At 66.2% G+C, this 23,669-nt stretch overlaps 7 protein-coding genes across 7 annotated transcripts; 3 read left to right on the forward strand and 4 right to left on the reverse strand.

The window, feature by feature from the left end:
* Positions 1–388: 388 nt before the first annotated feature.
* On the reverse strand, positions 389–1,096 carry EMIHUDRAFT_58635 (hypothetical protein; the record flags this gene model as incomplete). The annotated part of the gene is made up of 1 exon (XM_005767519.1): positions 389–1,096. A coding segment is annotated over one exon (708 nt), but the record flags the coding sequence as incomplete, so codon positions are not given.
* Positions 1,097–9,634: 8,538 nt separating this feature from the next.
* EMIHUDRAFT_459364 (hypothetical protein) lies at positions 9,635–11,517 on the reverse strand. The gene is made up of 4 exons (XM_005767520.1): positions 11,378–11,517; positions 11,197–11,301; positions 10,914–11,067; positions 9,635–10,720 (listed from the first exon to the last, which is right to left on the reverse strand). The coding sequence occupies exons 1-4, from the start codon at positions 11,426–11,428 to the stop codon at positions 9,780–9,782; spliced, it is 1,251 nt and encodes a 416-aa protein (XP_005767577.1). The 5' UTR covers positions 11,429–11,517; the 3' UTR covers positions 9,635–9,779.
* Positions 11,518–12,719: 1,202 nt separating this feature from the next.
* On the reverse strand, positions 12,720–13,958 carry EMIHUDRAFT_370768 (hypothetical protein). The gene has a single exon (XM_005767521.1). It carries the CDS (start codon positions 13,691–13,693, stop codon positions 12,800–12,802), a length of 894 nt encoding a protein of 297 aa, XP_005767578.1. The 5' UTR covers positions 13,694–13,958; the 3' UTR covers positions 12,720–12,799.
* Positions 13,959–15,868: 1,910 nt separating this feature from the next.
* EMIHUDRAFT_445643 (hypothetical protein) lies at positions 15,869–16,742 on the reverse strand (the record flags this gene model as incomplete). The annotated part of the gene is made up of 2 exons (XM_005767522.1): positions 15,869–16,196; positions 16,253–16,742. A coding segment is annotated over one exon (461 nt), but the record flags the coding sequence as incomplete, so codon positions are not given.
* A 327-nt stretch (positions 16,743–17,069) lies between these two features.
* On the forward strand, positions 17,070–18,393 carry EMIHUDRAFT_246020 (hypothetical protein; the record flags this gene model as incomplete). Its single annotated transcript, XM_005767523.1, has 3 exons — positions 17,070–17,837; positions 17,925–18,010; positions 18,111–18,393. 3 exons carry the CDS (start codon positions 17,070–17,072, stop codon positions 18,391–18,393), a joined length of 1,137 nt encoding a protein of 378 aa, XP_005767580.1.
* A 318-nt stretch (positions 18,394–18,711) lies between these two features.
* Positions 18,712–19,596, forward strand: EMIHUDRAFT_246021 (hypothetical protein; the record flags this gene model as incomplete). The annotated part of the gene is made up of 3 exons (XM_005767524.1): positions 18,712–19,095; positions 19,297–19,371; positions 19,525–19,596. 3 exons carry the CDS (start codon positions 18,712–18,714, stop codon positions 19,594–19,596), a joined length of 531 nt encoding a protein of 176 aa, XP_005767581.1.
* Positions 19,597–20,564: 968 nt separating this feature from the next.
* On the forward strand, positions 20,565–23,331 carry EMIHUDRAFT_459368 (hypothetical protein; the record flags this gene model as incomplete). The annotated part of the gene is made up of 8 exons (XM_005767525.1): positions 20,565–20,621; positions 20,736–20,828; positions 20,973–21,116; positions 21,281–21,337; positions 21,492–21,683; positions 21,799–22,285; positions 22,373–22,593; positions 22,888–23,331. The coding sequence occupies 8 exons, from the start codon at positions 20,565–20,567 to the stop codon at positions 23,329–23,331; spliced, it is 1,695 nt and encodes a 564-aa protein (XP_005767582.1).
* Positions 23,332–23,669: the final 338 nt, after the last annotated feature.

The following is a 23,669-nucleotide window of genomic DNA, read 5'->3' on the forward strand; positions in this document are numbered from 1 at the left end:
GAGGGAAATCCCAAAACCTCTTAGCTTAAAGGGGGATTTTTTTGTTTGGGCAGTGTTTGACCGGGGTACCATTTCTTTTCGGGCCCGCGCGCCAGAGGAAGCACCGCGCCCGCCCCCCCCCCCCCTCGTCATCCCCCCACGGCCCGCGCCCCCTACCCGCCCTCGGTATAATATACGAAGCCGTACACGCGCCTCTACGCCCAGGCGCAGGCCTAGCGCGCCCCGGCCGCCGCGCGCCGGGGGCGGGCGCGCGCGCGCGCTCTCCCCCCCCGCGCCACCTGCCCGTTTGCCGTTTTGGGCGATGCGGCCCTAATACAATGCAAGGAGACGCACCCCGCGTGACATACATGGTAATTCATCACACCGGCCCGAACGCGCTGGAGAGACCGTTGTACGTCCCGATGGCCAAGAGCGCAGAGCCGCTCGCCGGAGTCACCCACTCGAACCTGCGCTGGGCGCTCACGATCCTCGTCGCCGAGCCGGCGGCGATGCCGGCGAGGAGGACTGGCGTGGTCTCGCCAAGCGAGTAGGCGGTGAGGAGCGCGGCGCCCAGCAGCGGGTCGCCCTGAGTGGCGACAAAGCCCAGGAGGGAGACGAGCACGGGCGAGGCGCACGGCGAGGCCACGAGCGCGGAGGAGGCGCCGAAGAGGAAGGCTCGGGCGGGCCGCGGAAGCGAGACGCCGCCGGTCGACAGCTCCAGGGAAGGGAGCTCGAACGGCAGGACCTTGAGCAGGTTGAGGCCGAGCACGCACGTCAGCAGCGAGACGAGCAGCCGGAGCGCGGCGAAGGACGCAGACTCGGTGCCGCTGCCGAGCATCGCTCCCGCCGACGCGGCCGCGACGCCAAGCGCGGAAAGGGAGCACGCGAGCCCGCCCGCGAACGCGAGCGACGCGCCAAAGGAGGAGGAGGAGGAGGAGGAGGAAGACTGGGACCCGCCGCCGCCACCCTCGTCAAAGCTTCCGCTGCCGATGTAGCTCATCGTGAGCGGCAACATCGACAGGCAGCACGGCGTGAGGGAGGTGAGCAGCCCCGCGCCGTAGAGCACCAGCGCGGAGACGGGCGAGAGCGACGTGAGTTCGTGAGAGACAGCCGCCTCCACGGCGACCTGCGCGGCGACCTGCGCGTCGTAGAGCGCTACGCCGAGGTCACCGCCGAGCGACAGCGAGGGCGAGGCGCAGCGCAGCGAGGGCGACGTGCGAACGAGCAGTGGGAGCAGCATATACACCCCCCCCCCTGTCTGATACGGTGCGCGCGCGGCCCTTCCGGAAGGCTCTCCCAATTGCTGTTCACAGCTACTCGAGTAGGGACGGCCTCTGCGGCAAAGTCAAACCACCCACCTACCGCCTACCATTTGTGTATAAATATATACACCGGTACACGTGCGCGGCCTTCCGGAAGAATTTGTGTGCCGGATTCAACACGACAGCGTCGACCGCCATGGCACCTCCAACATGTGTGATGCTGCCATGGCAAACCTTCCACCCTACATGCCAGTCACCACCAATGTGCCCGGCATGTGCGAGCACAACCCTCGATACGGGCTGAGCCCTGGTGTCGAGGTGTCGAGCGAGGCCCGGTGTCGAGGGTGTCGAGCTGCTGTCGAGGGATAGAGGTGTCAAGGCCTGTCGAGGCCTGTCGAGGCCTGTCGAGGCCTGTCGAGGCCTGTTGAGGCCTGTCGAGGCCTGTCGAGGCCTGTCTAGGCTGGGACCATGCTTGTACGTGTCCTGTCGCTTTTCATCCCGCGGCGGGGACTACGATCGCATAGGCTAGGAACGGTAGACGGCTAGAGGTAGCGGAGAGCGCCCGCCCGCTTGCGGCTGTACGGTGTGCAGAGGCTAGACGCGTATATAAGTGAGCGACCGTGTCATGTACAGCGAAACGCTAGCGTTGAGCTCAGACACAGACTGCTCGCGCGGCAAGACCACAAATTACCCGAGAGCCATGACGCCGTGGGGCTAGCAAGAACACATGGCAAGACAGCCGAAGACTCCCGGATGTACGTACGATCGGCAAAACCAAAAGGCGCTCTACTGTCCTGTGTAGGCGGGTCCTCCCTTGACCGACGTGCCGGAGCGCGCTCAGTCGTCCACGCCGGCGTGGGCGGGGGCCGCCCTGCAGGCACGCGCACAGTGCGTGATCCACGGAGAGCGACGTGGTTCCATGTGTGGGGATATTACATCATCGCCTCGCGAGGAGAAGGGCCTGCAATATACATCGTCTCCTCGGGCGGGTTCCATGTTCGGGGATATTACATCATCGCCTCGCGAGGAGAAGGGCCTGCTATGTACATCGTCTCCTCGGGCGGAGAAGGCCCAGCATGTTACATGAAGCGCCCATGCCAAAGAACGCAACTCCGCGAGTGGTACTAAACCACATGGAAGTCAAAATGCCACTCGTCTTTCTTCATCACTGACCCTCACAGCAAACGGCCTGCCTCAGGCGACAGGCAGATGGGGTATCCGCGGAGCCGTGCGCCGCTGTCCGTGAGGCCGCTGGTTGTCGAGCAGGGGGTGCTGTTGCTCCGTTGCACGCAACACGACGAAGAGTCTACGTCGCAGTAGGGGATGGTCGCCCACACGTAGCAGTAGTTTGGGTATTCGTCCCAGGCTGGCGAGCCGGCAGGTTCGGCCCCATACTCTCCGTCGCCGCCGGGACACGCCGCAGCAAAATAGACGGAGTTGCACCACGCCGCTCCAATGCCTTCGCACGCGTCCGTCCCCGTGAGTTCGCCGTACTTTCCATACTGCTCGTACGACTGCGCGCAGTAGCACTCCGTGTTTGCTGGATTGTCCTTGCCGTTTTGCAGTCCAAAAAGCGCGTAACCGCGACCGATGCAGAAGGCCTCGCAACTGTAATGGGTGTAGCCTTGCGTAATCTCCTCGCTATCATCGCAAATGCAGTGCTTGTAGAAGCCGCTGCAGGGGTCGCGAAACTCGTCGTTGTTGCAGCGTTCGCTTCCGTCGCCAAGCCCTCCTCCCCCTAGCGTGTAATATTTCGTGCAGGTACCTGTTTCCTCCTCCTCCCTCATTTCGCCGGCGTTGGTGGTGATCCCGAATGCAGGTGAGCCGGGCTTGCCTTTCTTGTACCGCTTGCCATAATGGATGCGATTTCCATCCCCGCACTGGCACCGTTCACCCTCGTTTGCACAGATGCGTTTCTTGGCCTGCTTGGGCATAGCTCGGTTGGGCATGTCTTTGAAGGACCCAATGTAGGTCGGAGTTGCGCAATTTGGGGGCGGGCTCGGCGACATGGACGGCGGTGGAGGGGGTCCCGACGGTGTCGGCGGACTAGGAGGTGTGGACGGCTCCGGCGGCGGCGGCGACGGTGGGGACAAGGGTGCACAGCATTCGTTGAGAGAGGCGCCCGCCTTGTCGGGGTAGAAGACGAGGCCCGACTCGCATTCCACCGTGGCAGGCGACATGGCGGACGGCTGCGCTGCGGTCTGCGTGAGCGCCCAGTACGCGCAGGAGTAGTGATTGGCCTCCAGGCATCCGTTCGGATACATATCAGGGTTGCCATCGCCATCGCTGTCGACCTGCACGATCTCGTCAAATGGGCAGTTTGCGCGGTAGTCAAAGACGCGATTGCCATCGGCGTCGAGGAGGTACGACGTGGGCGCGCAGCACGGCGGGAGGAGGTCGGAGTTGGTCGTCGCGAGGTCCGGCGTGTAGACGATGCCGTGACCGCTCGGGCCGTCGAGGAAGACCACCCACTGCCACAGCATAGCATCCCGTGCGGTCGGCCCTTGCTGCAGCCGGAACTGGCGCGTGATCACCTTGCCCTCGCCAACCACCTGCTCCGCGGAGTTGCTCAGTGTAGAGCTCGTCTCCGAGCTGAGGGTCGCCGAGGACTCAGAGCTCATGTACGGCGAGCCAACCTTCATCTTCATCGCCTTTGTGCTCTTCAAGCTCCGGCTCACCTCGCTCGCGGTGATCTTGGAGCTGGAGGTGGACAGCCCGACCTTGAAGGCAACGTCCCAGTTTCCGTTCGAGTAGCCGAGAGGCATCCACTGCCCCCACTGGTCCGGGAACAAGGTGTCGGCTATGGGTGGCGCGGCGGTGCAGCAAGTGAGCTCATAGTGGAACGCCGAGTCGGAGTCCTTGACAAGCTCGAAGCCGGAGAGCACGCCGGACTCGCCAAAGGCGTCTGCTGGGCACGAGACCGTCGCGCCGTCGGAGGCAGCGAGCGAGGTGGTCATCCAATCCTCGGAGTGCCACTGCACTGTCTCGCCGGGGCTCGTTGAGGTGTGAGAGATGCACTGGAGGGCGGGCGGCTCGGGCATCGCCGTCGTCGCCGCCAGCGGGCAGCAGCGGTACGTGTAGCTGAACGTGCCGGACGGGGTGGTCGATGGAATATCGTCTTTGAGTGCCGCGTTGAGTCTGAAGTTCTTGCTGCAAGCCACCTTCAGGCGCGGATCGGCGAGACGCCTCGGGTTCAGGTACGAGCCGTAGTACTGCGAGGAGCGGGCGTACTGATTCGTCCATGATGTCCGCACCTCGCCGTTGACAGTTTCGGTGGTGATCTCCTCGCACTGGTCGGCGTCAAGCTCGTTCCAGCTCTCGCAACACTCGTAGTCGTAGTAGACGTACTGACCCCAGCCGTAGCGCTTGTTATCGGCGAAGTATCCGCTTGCGATGCAGTTGTTCTCGATGCCCGAGACCTCGGAGTTCTTGTAGTAAGGCACACAGTTCAGGTCGAAGGCGACAAGCGGCCTCGGCCTCCCAACCTCCGTGGTGCAGAGCCCGCCCACGCGCAGGTCGTCGAGCGTGTCGGCGAAAGAGTATGTTGGCCTGGTGGCGTAAGCCTTGCGCTCAGAGCATTGACCCGAGGCGATCGTAGTTCGCTTGACGGTGGAGGTGATCGTCACGTCCCCGATCGGCTGCCCGGCCTCGTCGCAGAGGCGGACGGGCGTCTGATTGCCCACAGTCATGCACTCGCCCGCCTGGTTGCCGCCGTCGACCGCCTGTCCCGGTAGGCAGCACGGCGTGCCAACGCTCTCAACGATGATCACGACGCCGGTGTTGAGCACGACGTCATCCTGCTTGTATTCGAACGTCCACAGCGGGTGCGGTGCGGCGAGGCTCTTGTCGCATTCCAGATCAGGCACGCCGCCACACCAGCCGAACTTGTAGTTTACCGATTGATCCATGGTCGTCGACGAGGTTGTGGTCTGCGAGAAGACGTTGGAGGTGGTCTGCGCGGTGCCGAAATCTGTCGACGCACTGACGCTTTTGCCGATTGCCACCTCGGTCGACGCGCCGCTCGCCAGCTCTGTGGTGGTCGCCATACGGGATGAAGAGCTCTTGGTGTCCTTGGTGGACGTCTCGACTGCGTAATCGCGGAACCTGATGGCGAAGGGCGGGGAGGTGAGGAGGGAGGGATGTGAGGAGGGAGGATAGAGAGGAGCAGTCGATCATTACCAGCCCACCCACTTCCACGCACCCGTCACGGTGGAGGTGAGCTCGTCATTGCTCGAGCCACCCCCTCCCTCTCGGCAGCACTTGTAGCGGAATCGCACGCCAGGGTAGGTTTGCGACCTTTGCGTACCGTACAACAGCGAATCCATGGCGAGGCCGACGAACTCCGGCGTCTCGATGACAAACGTGCTCAGGTACGAGCCGCTCGGGCACTTCACCTCATGCCCGTCGAGGATGAGCACGCCGCTGTAGTAACCCGACCACGGCGTGTAGTATTCGTCACATACCAGGGGCGTGAGGCCAGCCTCGCCGCGGCGCAAGCTAGTGCACTCAGACACCCACTTGCTGTCCGTGAGCCGGAAGGCATGCAGCAGCGACGGCGGCGGCGGCGGCACGCTCGCGCGCTGGCAAAAGTTGCCCGATTCCGAATCGTCGTCAGCCGGTACGTCGCAGCCGCTCGCGGAGCCAACCACGCGGTGCGTCTCTCCCGCCTGGTTCGTGCAGCTCTTGTCGGGCACGCCATCCGCGTCGCAGTCGAGGTAGTCGGTGTACTCGAAGCGCGTGTCGGTACTGTCGTCCGTCGCCTCGTATTGGAGGTTAGGCGCCGTGCACCAGTTGGGGTCTGGCTTGGCGCACTGGTGATTCAGCACCTCGGTGCCGGGCCCGCATCCCGCGTTGACGTCGTTGAAGCTGAACAAGTCCCACGACGGGATCTTGGCGGAGCTTTGCAGCGGGAGAGGATCAGCAGAAAGTCCCGCAGGCTGCGGCGCGCAGCACAGCTCGATTTGGTATGTGGTGGCGTCGCTCGAGCTGCGGTAGAGTCGGAAGGCGGTGAGGAGGTCTGTCTCGACGGCGCACGAGACTGGGTGGTCTGTCAACGACAGCATGCTGCCGTAGTCGCCGCTGCCAGATGACTGCGGCGCGGTGCGCAGCGCCGTGCCGCCGGGGCAGAAGTCGGATTTGTATGGTGTGGGCAACGGCGCCTGGGAACCGCAGACGTCCGTACCAAACTCACTCAGCCGCCTTCTCGCGCGAGAAGCCGGTGGTTGGAAGCCGGCCTCGAGGAGCGCCGCGTCAGCGGCGGCGGTCAGATCAGCGGTCAGATCAGCGGGGTCCTGCATCTCGTCGACGGTGAATGCGGAGCAGTCCATCTCGTCGTTGCACACAGTCAGCTTGTAGTTGGGGCGCTCTGCGTCGATGATGAACGCCTCGCCATTCCACACATAAAGGCGCCGTCCCGTCTGAGTCTCAAAGTAAACCGCCGTATCGTTGACGAGGGTCGTCTCGGCGATGTTGAGCGCAACGCGCACGGGAGGGCGGCCAGGCAACACGGGGTCGTAGTAGGAGACACTCATCGTGGCGACGCTGCCGAGCTTCCCCGGCTGCCCCACGTAGACGGGTGCCACGTACAGGGGCAGAGTGACTGTTGCGCCGCCGCGGCGTGTGGCAACTAGCTTACCCGAGCCCGCTAGGACCGGTCGTGAGCCGTTCAAGTTTTGGAAGAGCGCATCGGGTATCTTGGTGAGGAGGTCCTGGATGTCACAGCTCGGCGGAGGCGGTGGCGAGTCGAGCGGAGCGAACGTCGTGCCGCGCCCAGTCGGATTGACGTCGGCAGCAGCAGGGACAGCTGCAGCAACGGAAGGAGCTTCCAGAACGTTGTTGATGTCACCGTTGACGACGGTGTCGGTCGGCAGCGCGTGGACAGCGAGGCCGAGGAGGGATATCATCTTGAGCGTTTGATCTGGCAGCTCCCTCGCTGAGGGAGCGGAGGACGCACCTGCGGGCAGCACGCCAGGTCATGAACGGTCGCGAAGACGCGGTCGGAATTTTTCGTGCATCCATGGTGCTCGGACTGGCACCGGGTGATCTCCAGACTAGCGTCGATGGTCTGTGGGAGCGGCGCTGAGGGTTGCGGTCTGTAGGAGCGGCGCTGAGGGTTGCAGTCTGTTTAGGAGCGGCGCTAAGGGTTGCAGTCTGTATAGGAGCGGCGCTGAGGGGTGCAGTCTGTAGGAGCGGCGCTGAGGGTTGCGAGCGGGCGCTTTGCAGGACGGGAAGGCTGCGCTGCTGCACGCCGTGGTGGCTGGCAGAGGCGGCGGTGGAGGCAACGGCCACTGCAAGCGAGGGCCCGGGCGGCGAGGGAGGAGGTGGCAGCCGGGGAGAGTGGGTGGCGTCCCGTGAGCGTCGCTGTGGTCAATCTGTGCGCTTGCAGCCGCATGGGCTGCGCTGCTGTGGCGGTCACAGAGAGGGAGGAGGGAAAGGCCTGCCTGGAGAAGGCGCTCACCAGAGACGACCGCCCTGATTGAGGGTTACGGCGTCGCTCGGCGGTTTTTTCTTTTTCCTTTTTCCTTAAACCGGACCCTTTTCCCCCTCCCCCATTCCTCTTCTCCCTTTTTTTCTTTTTCGAGAGAAGTGTTCCTTGGCGGAAGCCGTTGGGGCCGAGCCTGACACAAGCCTTTGCTCTCCGCCAACTGCGCCTTCGCCGCCGCCTCGGCTTCCGCCTGCGCAAGCAAGCTGCGCATGAGCCTTCTCTCCGTCGACCGCCGCCGCCGCGCGCGCCTCTGCCTCGGCCGCTCGCTGAGCCACCTTCTCTGCCTCAACGACGGCTCTTGCCACCGCCTCGACCTCAGCGGCCGCCCTCGTCGCCTCCGCCTCGGCCAACGGGTCCGCCTCTTCACGCGCCTGTTGCGGCGGCTCGCTTGCGGCATCGGACGCCGCGCAAGCCTCGACCTCGGCAAACGCCTGCTCCTCCGCCTCGCGCCTCGCCTCGTCGTCCAGCCTCGCCCTCTCCTCTTGCGCCGCCTGCACCGCTGCCAACTCCGCCTCGGGAAAGTGAAGGAGAAACCTGGTACGCGGGGCCAACCCTCGGAGACCCGTGTTATGGCCCTGCGACCGCGCATCCCCCAGGGCTAGGGCTCTCTTGCCCGCAACCCGATCCCAATCGTCTGGCTACTGGGGCGCTTCTTAGCTCCCCGGTCCTGGGCGTGCGGTTACTGACTGCACTCCAAGTGCTCCAAGTGAATCAGGCCTAGGCCGTTGGGGAACGAAAGTGGGTCAAGAAAACGAGGCGCCGCGAGAGCAAGAGATCGGCAGAGGCGTCGGCGCCTCGCGGCGGGGCGGAGGGAATGGGTGATGTGGACTCGGTCTTGCGCACACGCTTCACTCCGCACGCTCGCCTCGATCAGTGGCACATCCTGCCAAATCATACCAGCGGGGGGCGGGGGCGGAGGATTGGGGTGGGGCGGCGGGAAGGCGGGGCTTGGTGGTGGCGCAGGCGGAATTTCACAAGTCCCCTCAAAAACCGCGCCGCATGCGCAGCACGTTCCTGCCATCTTTGTACCACATCTACTTGCCCTCAAAGGTATCCGGACGCGGACCAAAAGGGCCATAGCCGTCATTCTCCCCTTGGGCGCCCGGGTATTTTTCGTGCAACGCAGGTGCAACGCTTCCCAGTCAAGGTTCTAGTCGATCTTGAGAGCGCCCGAGCCAGAAGGGAGAGGGTTTACAATCCCCAGCACTTCTGCCGTTGAAGCGTTGGACCATAGGGAGTACGTTCCCAACAGTTCGTAGAAATATGCAGATTCGCACTCCAACCACAAGATTGCACCTCGATAAACTCGAGGGGCCAAAATATGCCGCGAGGAGGGCAGAGTTGCGCCGAAAGGCGGGAGAAGCCGCGAGAGCAAGGGAGCGGCAGGCGGTGGCGGCGTCGCGGGACGAGGCAGAACGACAGGAGGGAGAACGACGAGAGTGGGACGACCGCGAGAGGTGGCATGAAGGTTGCAGCGAGAATCGGCGAGGGACTGCGAAGGGAGATAGAAAGAGGCAGAGACGACCAAGGGTTAGGGTGGGCGACGGCTAGCACCACACTCCTCTCCTTAAAATCCCTGTGTGGTGGCGGCGTGCCGTCCTCCCATCCCCCTCCCTTGGGTTGTCTGTTTTCTTTCTTTATTTCTTTCTTTCTTTTGCAATGTGCATGTGACATGTCATGTTTATGTGTGCATGTGCATGTCCCTAAATCCCATCTCCGTCTCAGAGTAAGTGTTCGCGTTTTTGGAGCACTTGGAGCTTTGACTCCTCACATTTTGACTGGGATTTTTTCGATTTTACTAAATCCGAGATCACACGGCTCACGGGGCTTTCGCTGACGGTGACGCTCTGTCCGGAGTCCGCCGGATGACGACGTTTCTCACACTTGTGTTTTGGCAAGCCTTCCGTATCTTTAATAAAGAGGGTGCATTTTACGCAATAAATACCCGCAGACAGCACAACAATTGCGCGTCACGATGTTCGCGATACAGCGAGAAGACCAACTCACTGTCGGAGATGCGATGCCATCTACACTACTACTCGTCTCTATATCCACTAGCATTTCCACACGCGGCATGTGTTGTCTTTGGAGCCCGTGATTATTGTGTCGCCCTCGTAGTTGAATGCAGCCGAGAAGATCTCGTCGGTGTGCCCCTCGAGCACCTGCAGGTTGTCGCCATTCTCGACGTCCCACACGCGGCACGTCCGGTCGCTCGAGGCGGTGATGATCTTGTTGCCGGGCGGGTTGAAGCCCACCTTTGAGATCTCGCCCTCGTGCCCGATCAGGATCGCCTGGCACGCGCCCGTCATCGTGTTGTACACCCGCGCCGTCCCGTCCGCAGAGGCAGTCACCAGCCTGGTGCCCGTCGCGTTGAAGGCCACGTCGAGGATCTCGTCGTTGTGGCCGCGGAGCGTGTTGATGCACTGACCCGTCGCGACGTTCCACAGCTTGCACGTCCGGTCGATCGAGCCCGAGATGCAGAGCTCGCCCGTAAAGTCGAATTGCGTCGACGAGATCTCGCCGCGGTGGCCGGCGAGGGTGTGCAGGCACTCCCCGGTGGCCACGTCCCAGACCTTGGTGGTGTGGTCGAAGGAGCCGGTGATCACCTTGTCGCCGTCGTTGTTGAAGTTGAGCGACACGATCTCTGCCGTGTGGCCGTTGAGCGAGCAGAGCTCCACGCCGCGCTCGACCGACCACAGCTTCGCCGTCGAGTCCATCGAGCCGGTCGCGACGACGGCGCCGGTCGGGTCGAAGGCGAGGCAGACGATCTCCGTGGTGTGCCCGCGGAGGGTGTGCAGCAGCTCTCCCGTGTTGGCGTCCCACAGCTTCGCCGTCTTGTCAAACGAGCCCGTGACAATCTTGTCACCGAACGGGTTGTTGAAGGCGATCGCGTAGACCACATTCTTGTGGCCCTCGAGCGTGAGCAGCTCCTCGCCCGTCAGCGTGTTCCACACCTTGCACGTGCGGTCGTACGAGCCGGTGATGAAGCGATCGCCTACGCGTGACAAGATGGCCGCCCGTCGTTGCGGTGCGGAGCTGAGGTGACCGAGGCGGAGCCGAGCAGCAGCAGGCGCGTGGCCGGGACGAGAGGGCGGTGCAGCAAGGCGCGGCGGAGCGGCAGGGTGGCCGAAGGTGGAAAGAGGGCGTCGGGCGACAGGCTGGCTCGACAGCCAAGGCGTGCTGCGCACCCGACTTGTTGAATGCGCAGTTGGTCAACGGGAGGATGTGCGCGCGCAGAATCTTGAACAGGTAGAAGGCCTCGGTCTCGTGCGCCTCCTGCTTCTCGATGAGTTTGTACACAAGCTTGCGCAGCTGCGGCTTACGCGCGTCGGATATGAGCGCCTGGCGGCGGAGAACGGTGTGTAGTCAGGGGGCTCAGGCTAGCCGGTGTCCAACGGAGGTGAGGCATGTCGCCACAAAGCCGAGTGAGCGGCCAAGGCAAGAGGCAGGCGAGTGGCGTGAGGGCTGCACCTCCTGCCGCACGATTTGATTGACGAGCACCTCAACGTCGCTCTCGGGAGTGAGATTGAGAAGGTCAACAGACTTGGTCTTTAGCTCGCCTGCCTGCTCATACTCCTGTGCAGGGCGAAGGGACGAATTGGTGAGCCAGGCGAAGCCCGGAGGCTGCGGCTATGCACAGACAGGCACGCACGAGGAGGATGCCAGGCGGGTAGTAGCGCAGCAAGAAGCGCTTGAGCTTCATCCACGGCGGCTCTCGGGTCCGAAACCCTCAAGCCTAGAGCACGACGCGCGAGCGACACAAGCGAGCGACACGAGCGACACAAGGAGAGCCGTTCCAGCCGGTGAGGATGAAAAAAGTAGGCGGCCCTGCCGACAGAATCGGACCCATCCCTCCCTTGGGTTGTGTGTTTTCTTTCTTTCTTTCTTTTCGGACAGAGGAGACGAGACGGGGGCGGAGCCGCGGCTGAATCAGTAACCAGCCTCCGGCGGGGCCCCCCGCTACCATCCAAACCCGAGTACCGGTCTCAATCATGGATAGAGGCTCAAGTGTGACATAAGTGTCGCTGTCCACATAGACATACACACATACACAAAGCAACTCTCACGACACACGGGCACCGGGTGGAGCGGCGGCGGCGGCGGCAGCAGCACGCGCGGGCGGACGGATTCGGACGGGGCGGAGCAGCGACCGCCTGGGCGGCCGCTGCTCTGCAGAGCGCGCCGTCTGTCTGCGCAGCTCGAGCGCCGTCAGGTGCAGGGAAGCGTGGCGGCGCGGGGACGCGCGGCGGCGGTGGCGAGCAGGCGAGCGGCCCGCGCGCGGCGAGGCGGACAGGTGATCGGCAGGTGGGTGATGGGCCGGAGAGTGACCGCGCCCAGCGATCGGAGGCGAGCCGGTCGTCGCTCGGCCGCAGCTGACCTCGAAGGCGTGCGAAGCGCGACTGTCGGTGTCGGGGGGCGGCCGTCATGTGGCGAGGAGGGAGGACGACAAGTGCGCGTCGTACGGGTCGCTCTTCATCGGCCAGTCGAGCGGACGGTAGGTCGGTCAAAGTGAGCCGGTGTGCGGTGAGGCCGGCGAGATTCGTTGCGAGATACGGTTCGCGCCCAAACACAAGTTTGGACGCTCTGTGGACGCGCCGCAAAATCAGGCAATTGGAAAGGGGGCTACTGGGGTGGCCAAATTCACACCTCGCGGGACTACTTATGTTTTCGTAAACGTAGTCGTGGCCCCCCGCTACGTCGCACGAGTGCAACCGGGTAGCGGGGGGCTAAGAAAGCATCTTAAAATACAAGCCTCTCTCACAGCACACTGGCACGACAAGCGCCGCAGACTGGCGCGGACTGGCACACACACCGGCACACGAAAAAGAAAGAAAGCAAACATCGAACCCAAAAGAGGGATGGGAGAACGGCGGCACGCCGCCACCACACAGGGATTTCACTGGAAGGAAGGTGTGTTGCTTGAGCACTTGAGCACTGGATAGGGTCGATTCCGCGTGGTACGGGACCCCTCGATCGTCTCGCCCTCCCTCACTCCGGATGCTAAGTATTGTTTGCGGGGTATGCGCCATCTCCCTCCCTCCCTCTCTCTAACCCACCATATGAACATTCCTTTTTAGCAGCCCAGCTTCACATTCGCGATCCGCGAGATGGCGCGGTTGCGGGAGGCCAACGGCTCGATCGCCGCCGTGCTCGGCGATGTGCGCCCCACCGCGGACGTCGCAACGGCGGGCGGCGGCGGCGTTGGCTTGGCTCGGAACGGGGCCCCGGCCGCCGAGGGGAGGCGCGGCGAGGTGGTGAGGCGAGACATCGCGCGCTTGAGCTTTTGGCGCGTCGGCCTCTGCGGCGTCTCCGCCGCCGCCGGCGTGATCGCCGCCGCCGCCAGCTTGAGCACGGCCGCCGTCCCCGAGTGGCCTTGCTCGTGCGCGAGCTGCAGCGGCGTGTTCCCATCGCAGTCGCGGAGGTTGGGCGAGGCGCCCGCCGAGAGCAGCTCCGCCACCATCGCGACCTTGCCGCAGTACGCTGCAAAGTGGAGCGGCGTCCACTCGCGGAAGCCGCGCGAGTCCACCTGCGAGGCGAGGGCGGGTCTGGCTGTGAGGCTGCCGAGCTCCTCCGATTGCCGAGGCCAGCAGGGCCGCCAATGCAGGCGGCTCACCCGCGCTCCGGCCGCGAGCAGTTCCTCGAGCAGGCTCGTGTGCCCCTTCTCTGCGGCGTGGTGGAGCGCCTGCCGGCCCTGCCCGTCCCTCGCGTCGAGCGAGGCGCCAGCCGAGATGAGCGCCCACGCCTCGTCGCAGTGGTTGTAGCGGACAGCGAGGTGCAAAGGCGTGCGGCCGAGATCGTCTGGCGCGTCCAAGGCGGCGCCCTCCTCAATCAGAGACTTTGTCAAGTCAAAGCCGCCGCCGTTTGCAGCGAGGTGCAGCGAGGACTCCGCGACAGCGGGTGGGTGAGAAGAATCGGCGCGAGAGGCGGGCGGGTCATCGATGTCTGCCAGGGAAGCCATGGCGGGCATCTCCGCATCCAAGTGATCCGATAGCCAACTCCTTGCGGCGGAAACAGCAGAATGCGTGGGCTGAGCTTTGACAGAAGGGACCTGGGGTCGACGGGCCCCCGGGGGTGAAGGGACAGTCTTGACCCGATCCTCGTCGACTTTGTCATCCGAAGCGGCTGGCGCGCTGTCCGAGATGTCAGGTGCGCTGCTTTTCACGGTGATAGCAGCCCGCGAGCGTGAGCGAGCGGCGAGCACAGAGGGCGGTATCATCGTCGGAAGGGCGGCTCCCAAGGCACTCCCAAACCGACAAACCGAGCGGATTTTTGCCACGCGCGAAAAGATTTTTTTTCTGTATGCGCGGGCCGAACGCACCATGAGCACCGACCGGTGTGTCTAGTGTGTGCGTGTGTGCAGCCTGGTAAGGCGGCGGCCGGGGGGCGAGTCGGGGCGCGAGCGTAATGCAAAAAAGGGTGGAAGAAACAAATCAAAAGTTTTCAAAGGGGCGCAAGTTACGCGGCGAGGGAAAAGGATCAAAGAGGGCCACCAAAAGGGACAAAAGGGACGCGGTCACGCCAGCGGCTGGCAGCAAAGAGAAAAACTCGCGAGACTGCCAGCCATCGCCGCCGCCAGCGACGCGTGCTGTGCGGGCGTCTGTGCGGGCGTCTGTGCGGGCGTCCCGGCGTGCCTCGCGGCTGCCCCGTGGCGCGTGTGGTCGTGCACACACATGAGCAACTCGGCGGCGGCCTCGGCCTCCGACGAATTGCCACCGCCGCCTCTCGACGTGTCCTCGTCGACAGGCCTGCCGCCCTACAGAGAGGTTGTCGACGGCGACAGAGAGGTTGTCTCGCTCTCTTCGCTCGCCTCTGCCGGCAAGGCTGTGCCCGGCACGAAGCTCGAGCTGCAGTACCTCGCAAGCTCGGTGTCCGCCTCGGTCGCCGCCTCGCGCGCACCGAGTGGCTCCCAGCCCACGCCGATCGTCGGCCGACGAGCGCCGGTCGGCTTCAGCCTGAAGCCGGCCGCAAAGCTTAAGCCGTCTGCCAAGCGCCTGCCCGCCGCAACGGACACGCCTCTGGCCAGCGTCGCGACAGCGGAGGTGGCGGCGGCGCCGACAGCGGCGGCGCCGAAAGCGGCGGCGCCGACAGCGGCTGAGGCTCCGGCCCCCGCAGCGGCGGCGGCGGCGGCGGCGGCAGCGGCGGCGGCGGCGGCAGCGGCGGCGGCACCGGCACCGGCGGAGGCGGCAGCGGTCATGTGCGAGAGCGAGGAGCTCTTAGCGGGGAAGAGGCGCAGCAAGGAGGGTGAAGGAGGTCGGAGGGCTGAGCGGGAGAGGACGGGCGAGGCGCGGGGCGACGCGCGGCGGGACGGGCAGGGCCGCAAGGGCCGGGAGGGCCGCGAGGAAAGGAGGCGAGGGGAGGAGGACGCACTTAGATGCCACACTTCAACGCTGCGCAAGATGCCGCAGATTGTGCGCGGGCACTGCACTCCACGAGACCAACCACGTCGTGTCTCTCCTTTCCGTCCCAAGCCCGGCCCTCTTTGCACCAGGAGGCGAGAAGAGCGCACAGCAGTCGAGGTCGTCCGAGCCGCCGATCGCCGCCGCGCCGCCGCCGATCCCGCTCCGCGTCGCGCTCCGCGTCGCGCTCGCCGCGCTCGCGCAGCGACGCCGGCAGGCAACGGGCGGCTCCGCCGGAGGAGGGGCGCGCTTGCGAGCAGCAGCAGCAACGACAGGAGCGAGGACAGCCGCTAGGAGAGCAGCGAGGACAGCAGCTAGGAGAGCAGGCCCCGGCCGCGGCGGCAGAGCCGCGCGTGGTGCTCACTGCCTCGGAGGAGCGAGAGGCGGAGCTGCGCGAGCATCAGCTCCGCGCGCTGCTGCTGCAGAGAATGCAGGGAGGGTCCCAATGAGCTCTTATATAATGCACTTTCTCCTGCTTCTCACGCTTCACCCACTTAGCAGCCACTTCACGCGGCCATCACGGGATTGTCTTCGTGCACGGACCGCAGGCATGCTTTGTCATTTCTACCGGCATTTCAGAGTTCATTATTGTACGAAAGGGTTGAGAGGTCGACAAAGGCTCTACGGCTCTACAGCACTATAACACGTAACACTAACAGGTGAGAGCTGAGACGTGAGACTGAGAGCTCAGAGCGCGACGAGAGCGTCTGCGGACCGCTTGCGGAGAGACTACTCTCCGCGCGTGGTTGAGAGGAGCGGTCTCAGTGTGACACCCTGGCCCTCTCACGCCCCAGGGTACCCAGAGAGGGCGGATACTGACGAACTCGCGCCCATGGATTCACAAAGCTGCCTTAAGGCCCGAGTCCCCTAAAGCTCGGCGCGGGCACCGCGGCCTCGGAACAGCAATGCGCCCGGGCGCCTGCGGGCGGACCCTCAGCTCACAGCACGTCACAGCTTTCACAGCTCACGCACGGTGGAGCATGTGCATGTGCGTGTGCGTGCATCCACATCTAGAGGGCGGGCGGGGCAGCTTGCTCGCACGTCGCGTGCCTCGACCGGCGCCTGCCGTGAGAATTTACGTTGCACATGCTCCACCGTGCGTGATGCCTCGACCGGCGCCTGCGGTAGACTTTACGTTGCAAGCGCCTCTCGCTGCGGCTCAGCCGCATCCAAGCCGAAATGCCGGCGGACGGCCGCCACGTCGTTGCTGACCAGAGTCGGGACCGCCGGCAGGCAGACCTTGAGCACGAACCCGACCACCGAGGAGAGAAGTCGGTCGTCCTCGCCCAACAGCACAGCCAGCGTCTCCATCCGCGCATCGAGAGTCGCCTTGTGCTCGGTGCCCCAGCGGATGCACCTCCACGTCTGCCGCATCCCGGGCACCTGGCACTGACGCAGGTCCCAGAGGACCCCAAACTTCTCGCCGCGCTCGCACGCCCGCAGCGAGTAGCGTTCGAGGAGGTCGATGGCCTCGTCGGTGATGGGCGCGGACGCCGCCTCCATTCGCAGCACGGCACCGAGCGTGGGGTGCGCCTCGAAGTGCATCGTGAGGCAGCCGGCAGACTCGGACGGTATCAAAGGGTCGGCGCTGCTGCTGGCAGCGTCGCCGAGAGCGGTGGGCATACACACACACACACACACACACAACTGTGCCGGGGGCCTGGGCCCGGCCGGGGGGCACAAGTTTCTGTTTTTCTTTTGAGCTGAGCCTTCATGTTTTCTTTTCCAAGGTCTTTCGAGGCTTCCTCGCCTTTGCAAGGGTTACCAAGGACTCATAAAAAAGAAACAAATGCCGCGGGTTACAGCGTCTCGTGGGTGGTTCCGCTTCAGTGGGTGGTCCTAAGCTCGTGAAGCGCGCAGCGGGGTCAGATAGCGGGCCTCAGCCTGTATCCGTGCCCAGCGGCGCCACTCGCGGACCGCTGCGCGCTGCGTCGCCTGCCTCTGGATATGCCGAGGACCGAGCTGCCAGCGATCCTGCCCGCGTCGGGCCGGCTCGGCGCCTTTGTTTTCAGTGGTCGTGTCATCGGCGCAGGCGCCTGCGCGAAGATCTACCACGCAACGCACGAGCCGAGCGGGCGGGACGTGGCCGTCAAGGTGCTCGACCGGCGGTGGATTGGCGGGGCGCTTCCACTCGAGGTCCGCGTCCACCAAGCCGTCACCGCGTCGGGCCACCCGCACCTCGTCCGCTTCCTCGCGCACTCGCGCGTGCGAGACCCCGAAGGGGACGTCCACTGCCTCGTGATGGAGGCTTGCCACGGCGGCGACGTCTTCTCCCTCCTCGAGGCGGTCGGCCCGCTGCCCGAGGAGCACAGCCTCCACATCTTTGCGGGCGCCGTCTCTGGCGTGATGCACATGCACTCCCTCGGCGTGGCGCACCGCGACCTCAAGCCAGAGAACCTGCTGCTCGACGCGAGCGGCGCGTGCCGGATCTGCGACTTCGGGCTGAGCCACGTTGCGCGGCTGACGCAGGTGGGGGGCAGCGGCGTCCTCGACTCGCGCGCGCGCGACGCGTGCGGCACCGCCTCGTATGCGCCGCCTGAGGTCTTCCTCGCCGCCGACAGCGCGCGGAACGACCCCGACGTCGCCGACGTCTTATCTCCCCTCCCATGCATACTCTTCTCCGGACTCTTGCTTAGGTACGACCCGTTCGTCGCCGACGTCTGGTCGCTCGCGGTGACGCTCTTTGCGATGGCGCTCGGCTTCATGCCCGTCGAGGTGGCCACGATCCAACCCGAGCATCTTAGACACCCGCACCCACCCCTCTTCAAGCCAAGGTGGTAAGCAACCTTCATTCAAGCCCAGGTGGCCAGGGCGTCCGACTCGCGCTTCGCCCGCCTCGCCGCCGCGCAGCGAGCCGGCGCCTCCGGCGTGGCGGCGTTGCTCGGCCTGTACGGGATGGAGGCGGGCGCCTCTCTCTCTCCCAGGCTGCGCTCGCTCTGTTGGACGGTGCTGTGGAGGGCGCCTCTTCACGCCTGTGCGTGGGGACAGGCTGCTCGAGCTGCTCGACGGGATGCTGCACGTCCACCCGCCGTGCCGCTGGCCGATGCAGGCGGTGGCCACGTGCGCGTGGCTGCGCGAGGGGCTCGCGGCGACCCGGGGAGGCCTGGGGGGGGGCGCGACGGTGGTGGCGCGGATGTCGGCCGAGTCAGCGGAGGGCAGCGAGCCAGCGGGAGGGAGGGAGGGCGCGGACGCGGCGGACACCACGGGCAGGGCGGACGAGGCCGCGACGGCCTTTGCGGACCTCAAGATCCGGAGAGTCGTGACTGGGTAGGGGGTGTGGCGTGGCGCTGCGTTCAGTGTGAGAGAGAGGAGCTTATCAAAAACACAAACTGCTCAAAATTAACTTGCTTCGGACCGCCAGTCCCGTAAAGAAAGAAAGAAAACAGAGAACCCAAGGGAGGCCGTCGCCCACCCCCTTGCGCTTGGGCGTCTGCCTCTTTCTATCTCTCTTCGCAGTCCCTCGCCGATTCTCGCTGCAACCTTCATGCCCACCTCGCGGTCGTCCCACTCGCCGTCCCGTGCGGAATTCCCCACGTGAATTCTTTCGCGAGCCCTCCTCGGCGCTTGTCTGAACGACGATCGCGCAGCGATGCAGAGGTGGGGGTTCCTCAACCTGCGCGGCACGGCTGACGAGGAGGGCTCGATCGACCTGGCCGAGGACCAGCTGCTCATCGGTCGCACAAGCAAGTGCAAGATAAGGTATGCCGACACGACCGTCTCGTCGGTGCACGCAAAGCTCTCCTTCGCGAGAGAGACGGGCGAGGTCTGGCTGGAGGACTGCTCCGTGAACGGCACGTGGCTCGGAGCGCGGCGGATCGGCAAGGGCAAGGTCGTCCGTCTCCACGATGGCGATATCTTCTCGCTGCTGAGGAGTGACAGTGGGTCGACCCCGCCGCAGTACTCGTACTCGATCGAGCTACTCGCCAGGAGCGGGAGTGCGGCACCAAGGCCCGCACCCAACGACGAGGAAGAAGTGTTCAGCCAGAGTCTGCCGCCGCGCGCGTACTCCGCGGGTGGCGGCACGCCACGCCAGCCTGCGGCGGCGGCGGCGGCGGCGACGGCGGCGGGCGCGGCGGCAGCGAGCCCCTCTGCAGCCGGTGACTACTACTCCACTCCGGAGGAGGTGGCGGCGGCGGTGGCGGCGGCGGTGGACGCCGCGGAGAGGGCGGCGCAGGAGCGGATGGTGCTCGCGGTGCAGACCGCGGTCGCCGACGCCAACCGCCACTCCGAGCGAGTGCGGCAGCAGGCGGTGGAGGCGGCGGCCGAGTCTGCGACGGCGCGCTCGACTGCTCTGCACGCCGCAGCGCTCAGCGAGGCGAGGCGGGCGGGCGAGGCGGGCAAGGCCGAGGCGGTGGCCGCGGCCGAGGAGGCGTCGCGGCGCGCGAGCTCCGCCGCCGTCGAGGAGGCTGCGAGCCTGGCTCGCGAGGCTGCCGCAGCCGAGCAGGAGCCGCGCCGGAACCCCTTTCCACGTTAGACTCGCCCCCGAGCCCCTACCCCCCAACCCGGGCACAGAGCCCCCACCCCGACGCCCCAGCCTCCCCCGGCGCAGGAGGAGGCGGTCGCGCGGGCAGCAGCAAACACCAAGGCCGCGTGCGAGGGCAGAGCGCAAGAGGTGCGCTGCCTGACGCTGTCTCCCTCCCTTCCTGCCTTCTCCCCCTTCCGCCTCCCTCCCACTCCCTTCCTGCCTTCTCCCCCTTGCGGAGCTCTGTGTGCGGGCGGGCGGGGGCGTGCCTCTTCACTGCTTCTCCACCCCGAGCAGGAGCTGGCGGGGAGGTTGGCGGAGGCGGAGCAGCGGCACGCCGCGCTGCTGGCCGAGGCTCTGGCGGCGGCCGAGGCGAGGCGCACGTCAGTCGTGGAGGAGGCGGTGCGGGAGGAGAGGGCGGCGAGCGAGGCGGCGGTGCGTCGGGCCGTCGCAGAGAAGGAGGCGGAGGCGGCGGCGAAGGTCGTGGCGGTGCGCGCTGAGGCGGAGGAGGAGAGGCGGCTCGCGCTCTCTGCCCTGAAGGAGTCGCTCGACCGCTCGCACGGTGAAGCTTCCTGGACGCTTGCTAGACACTTCCTAGACACTTCCTCAAGGAGTCGCTCGACCGCTCGCACGGTGGCCGCCCCCCTCTCGCCCGAGAGGAGAGGCGATGCCGCGAGGGAGATGCCGCGAAGGCTGATGCCGCGAAGGCTGATGCCGCGAAGGCTGATGCCGCGGCGCTCACACGCGCGTGCGTGCGTGCGTGTGTGCTAGGCGCTCAGCTGGCGGCGGCGGAGGAGGCGGCGTCATTAGCAACGGCGCTCGCCGTGTCCACGGCGAAGGAGCAGAGCAGCGAGCGGCTCGACGGGCTGTCTCGCGACGCGCACAAGGCGGCCAAGGCCGAGGGCGAGGCGGCGTTGGCGGAGGCTGCGAAGAAGGCGGCGGCGGCGCAGGTGGCGGCGGTGGCCGCGGCGCGGCAGGTCATGGCGGCCGAGTTCGAGGCGGATCTGGAGGGCGAGCGGATCAAGCACGCCAGCTTGGTGCGCTCCGAGCGCGCGTCTGCTGAGTTGCGCTTGAGCGCGGCGGTGATGGCGGCGGAGGAGGCGGCGGCGGGGAAGGTTGCTACGGCGCTCGCCGCCGCCTCTTCTGACGAGACGGCGCGAGCGATGGAAGTGGCGGTCGAGGTTGCGGTCACGTCTGCTGAGCAGCGGGTGCGGCACGCCGCCGCCGCCGAACGAGCAAAGGCGGTGGCCGAGGCGGAGCAGGCGCCGCTCTCCTAGCCGCTCTCCTTAGACTCGGCGGCACCCATCGCCACGCCCATGACACGTCCCGCGGACAGTCTCTGACAGTCTCTGACAGTCTCTGACACGTCCCTGACACGTCCCTCGCAGGAGGCGGTGGTGCGCGCCACCTCGCGCCTGATGGCGAAGCACCGCACGGAGCTGCGCGTCGCGGTCGAGCAGGCGGCCGACGAGGCGAGGGCCGCCGCCGAGCAGCGGGCGCTGGCCGAGCGCGCGGGCATGGTCGAGGCGTCGGTCCAGGCCGGTAGATGCCGCAGAGACTTCCGAGACAATAGCCACGGGCGTGCCGCTGCGCATGGCTGCGCTCTCTGTCGCGAGCCGCCACCGCACCTCTCCTCCCCCCTCCCCTCCCCCCCCCCGTCCAGGTCAAGGAGTGCGCACGGCGCGCCGCGATCCAGAAGCGAGAGGCGGTGGCGGCGGCGAATCGGGTCGCTGCGCAGGAGAAGGAGGCGGCGGTAGCAGCTGCGCTCGCCGAGGCGACCGCGCGCGAGCTCGAGGCGGCGAGGCGGCTTCGGCCTGAGCTCTCCCGCGGCAGAGAGAGAGGCGCCTCGCGGCTGGCGTCTTCAAGAGCGGGCCTGCGCTGCAAGTAGGTCGGAGCTCGCGGCAGAGGCGGCGGAGTCGAGGGCGCGCGCGATTCGCGAGGCGCTCCAGCAGGCGGCGGCGGAGCACGAAGCGGCGCTGGCAAAGGCGGCGGAGGCGGCGCTCGCCGAAAAGAGCCGCGCCCTGGCCACGGCGACTGCTGAGGTGGAGGCGAGGGTCCGAGCCGAGGCGGCGGAGGGGAATGCCGCCCGCGAATCTGTGGTGAGCGCGCGCAGCTGAGAGACACCGCAGACCCGCACCCACCGAGAGCTGCACACAGGGCGGCCGACTCTGCAGCAGCACTGCTCGGCCAGCCGCCTCTGCGCGCGCGCCTCAGGCGACAGCGAAGCTACTCGCGGAGAAGGAGTCGGCGGAGATTGCTCGCCAGGGCACCGCTCAGGCGGCGGCGGCGGCGGCGGCGGCGGAGGAGGCGAGAGCGGCTGTCCAGGCGGCGGCGAAGGCAGAACTAGCGGCTGCTCTCGCCGCGGCGCGCGGGGAACGGGACGCGGCCGTCGCAGCTGCGGCGAAGCTGGCCGAGGAGCGCACGCTGGAGAGGTGGCGGGCCGACGCGGTGAGCTCCGCCGCCGCCGCCCGCTCGGAGTTGAGCCGTGTGCGGGCGGAGGCGGAGGCGGAGGTTGCTTTTCTGCGCCGGGAGCTCGAGGGGGCGGTGGCGCGCAAGGCGGAGGCCGAGGGCTACTTGGCGTTGCGCACGCACGAGACGAGCGAGCAGACGAGCGAGCAGGAGTCTAGGGGTGGCGCCGGGCGGGGAGGGGGTGGGGGCGGCGAGGGCGGCGAGGCGGCTCCTGCGACTCTCGTCGTCGCAGGCGTGCCAATTTCCGAGAGAGAGAGAGGCGGAGCGAGGCGCGAGTGTGAAGCAGCCTCGGATGGCTCTCTGTCGCCGGCGAGAATAGGCGTCGGCGCGGGGAGCGTCACTCTCGACTGGAGCTGCGGCGTCGGCGAGGCTACCAGCGGAGGAGGCACTGGAGGTGGCACGCTCTACGAGCTGCAGTGGCGAGCTGCCAAGCCGGGGCGGGCGTGGGGCGAGTGGGCGACGTCGGAGAGTGCCCGCGCGATGGTCGCCCACTCTGCCACGAAGCGCAACCTCGACCCCGCCGCACTACACCAGTTCCGCGTCCGAGCGAGGGCCTCCGACGGCTCCTGGCACACGCCCTTCTCGAGCCCGACCTCGCCCCTCCGCTGCTTGCCGCTCGGGCAGCCGCAGAAGCCGCAGCAGCCGCAGCAGCCGCAGCAGCCGCAGCAGCCGCAGCAGCCGCAGCAGCCGCAGCAGCCGCAGCAGCCGCAGCAGCCGCAGCAGCCGCAGCAGCAACAGCAGCCGCAGCAGCCGCAACAGCAGCCGCAGCAGCCGCAGCAGCCGCAGCAGCCGCAGCAGCAACAGCAGTTGCAGCCCCCGCCGCGATCGCCGCAGCCGCAGCCTGCCTCCGACTCAGCTGACCCCCCGCAAGTACCCCCGACCAAAGCCAAGAAGGCTGCTTCACGCGCTGATGCGCCTTTGGCGGCGGCCCCCGGTAGCCAGAGCGAGCAGGCGGCCGAGGACAACCCGCCGCCGCCACAGCAAGCGCAGCCGCCGCCGATGCCGAGCTCGCCGCATGCGAGGAAGGAGACTCCGCTGCCGGCGAGGAGGGAGGTTCGCAGGCCGGCCGGGGCCGAGGAGAGCCAAGATGAGTTCTACCCCGAGGTCGGACGGCGGACAGCGGGCGGTTGCGGCGACGAGGTCGCCATTGACGACTTTTGCCCTCCGACCGACAAAGAGACTGTGATAGACCTCGACGACGGGGTCTACAGCTTGGCAAACGCCCGAGCATCCCAGAGGAGCAGCTCGACGGACCTCGCCGGCATGGGGCTGAGTTAGCGATGCGCTTGGGAAGGGTGTTATCCCTCCGCCTCCGGGCCCTTTGCGCGTGCTCTCCGTGGAGACATGCGTGGAGCCGGCGGTGGCGCGGAACAGGGAGCACACGCGGCGCCCGAGAACTTGTCACGGGGTGCGTGGGTGAGTGTGCTCTCGAGAGCTCTCTATCTATAGTCTAAGAGGAAGGTGTACGGTGTGTACACAGTACACCATCGTCGCATCGTGTTTGGAGTTTCGTCGTGGGAGGGCTGATGGCGGGGTTGGCTCGGGTGGACAGAGAAGTGTAAACTCACACAGCTTAGCGCTCTGCACCTTGGCCTTCTTTCTAGATTCTACTCCTA

The sequence above is a fragment of the Emiliania huxleyi genome, assembly GCF_000372725.1.
Source record: "Emiliania huxleyi CCMP1516 unplaced genomic scaffold EMIHUscaffold_487, whole genome shotgun sequence".
Lineage (NCBI taxonomy): Eukaryota > Haptophyta > Isochrysidales > Noelaerhabdaceae > Emiliania > Emiliania huxleyi.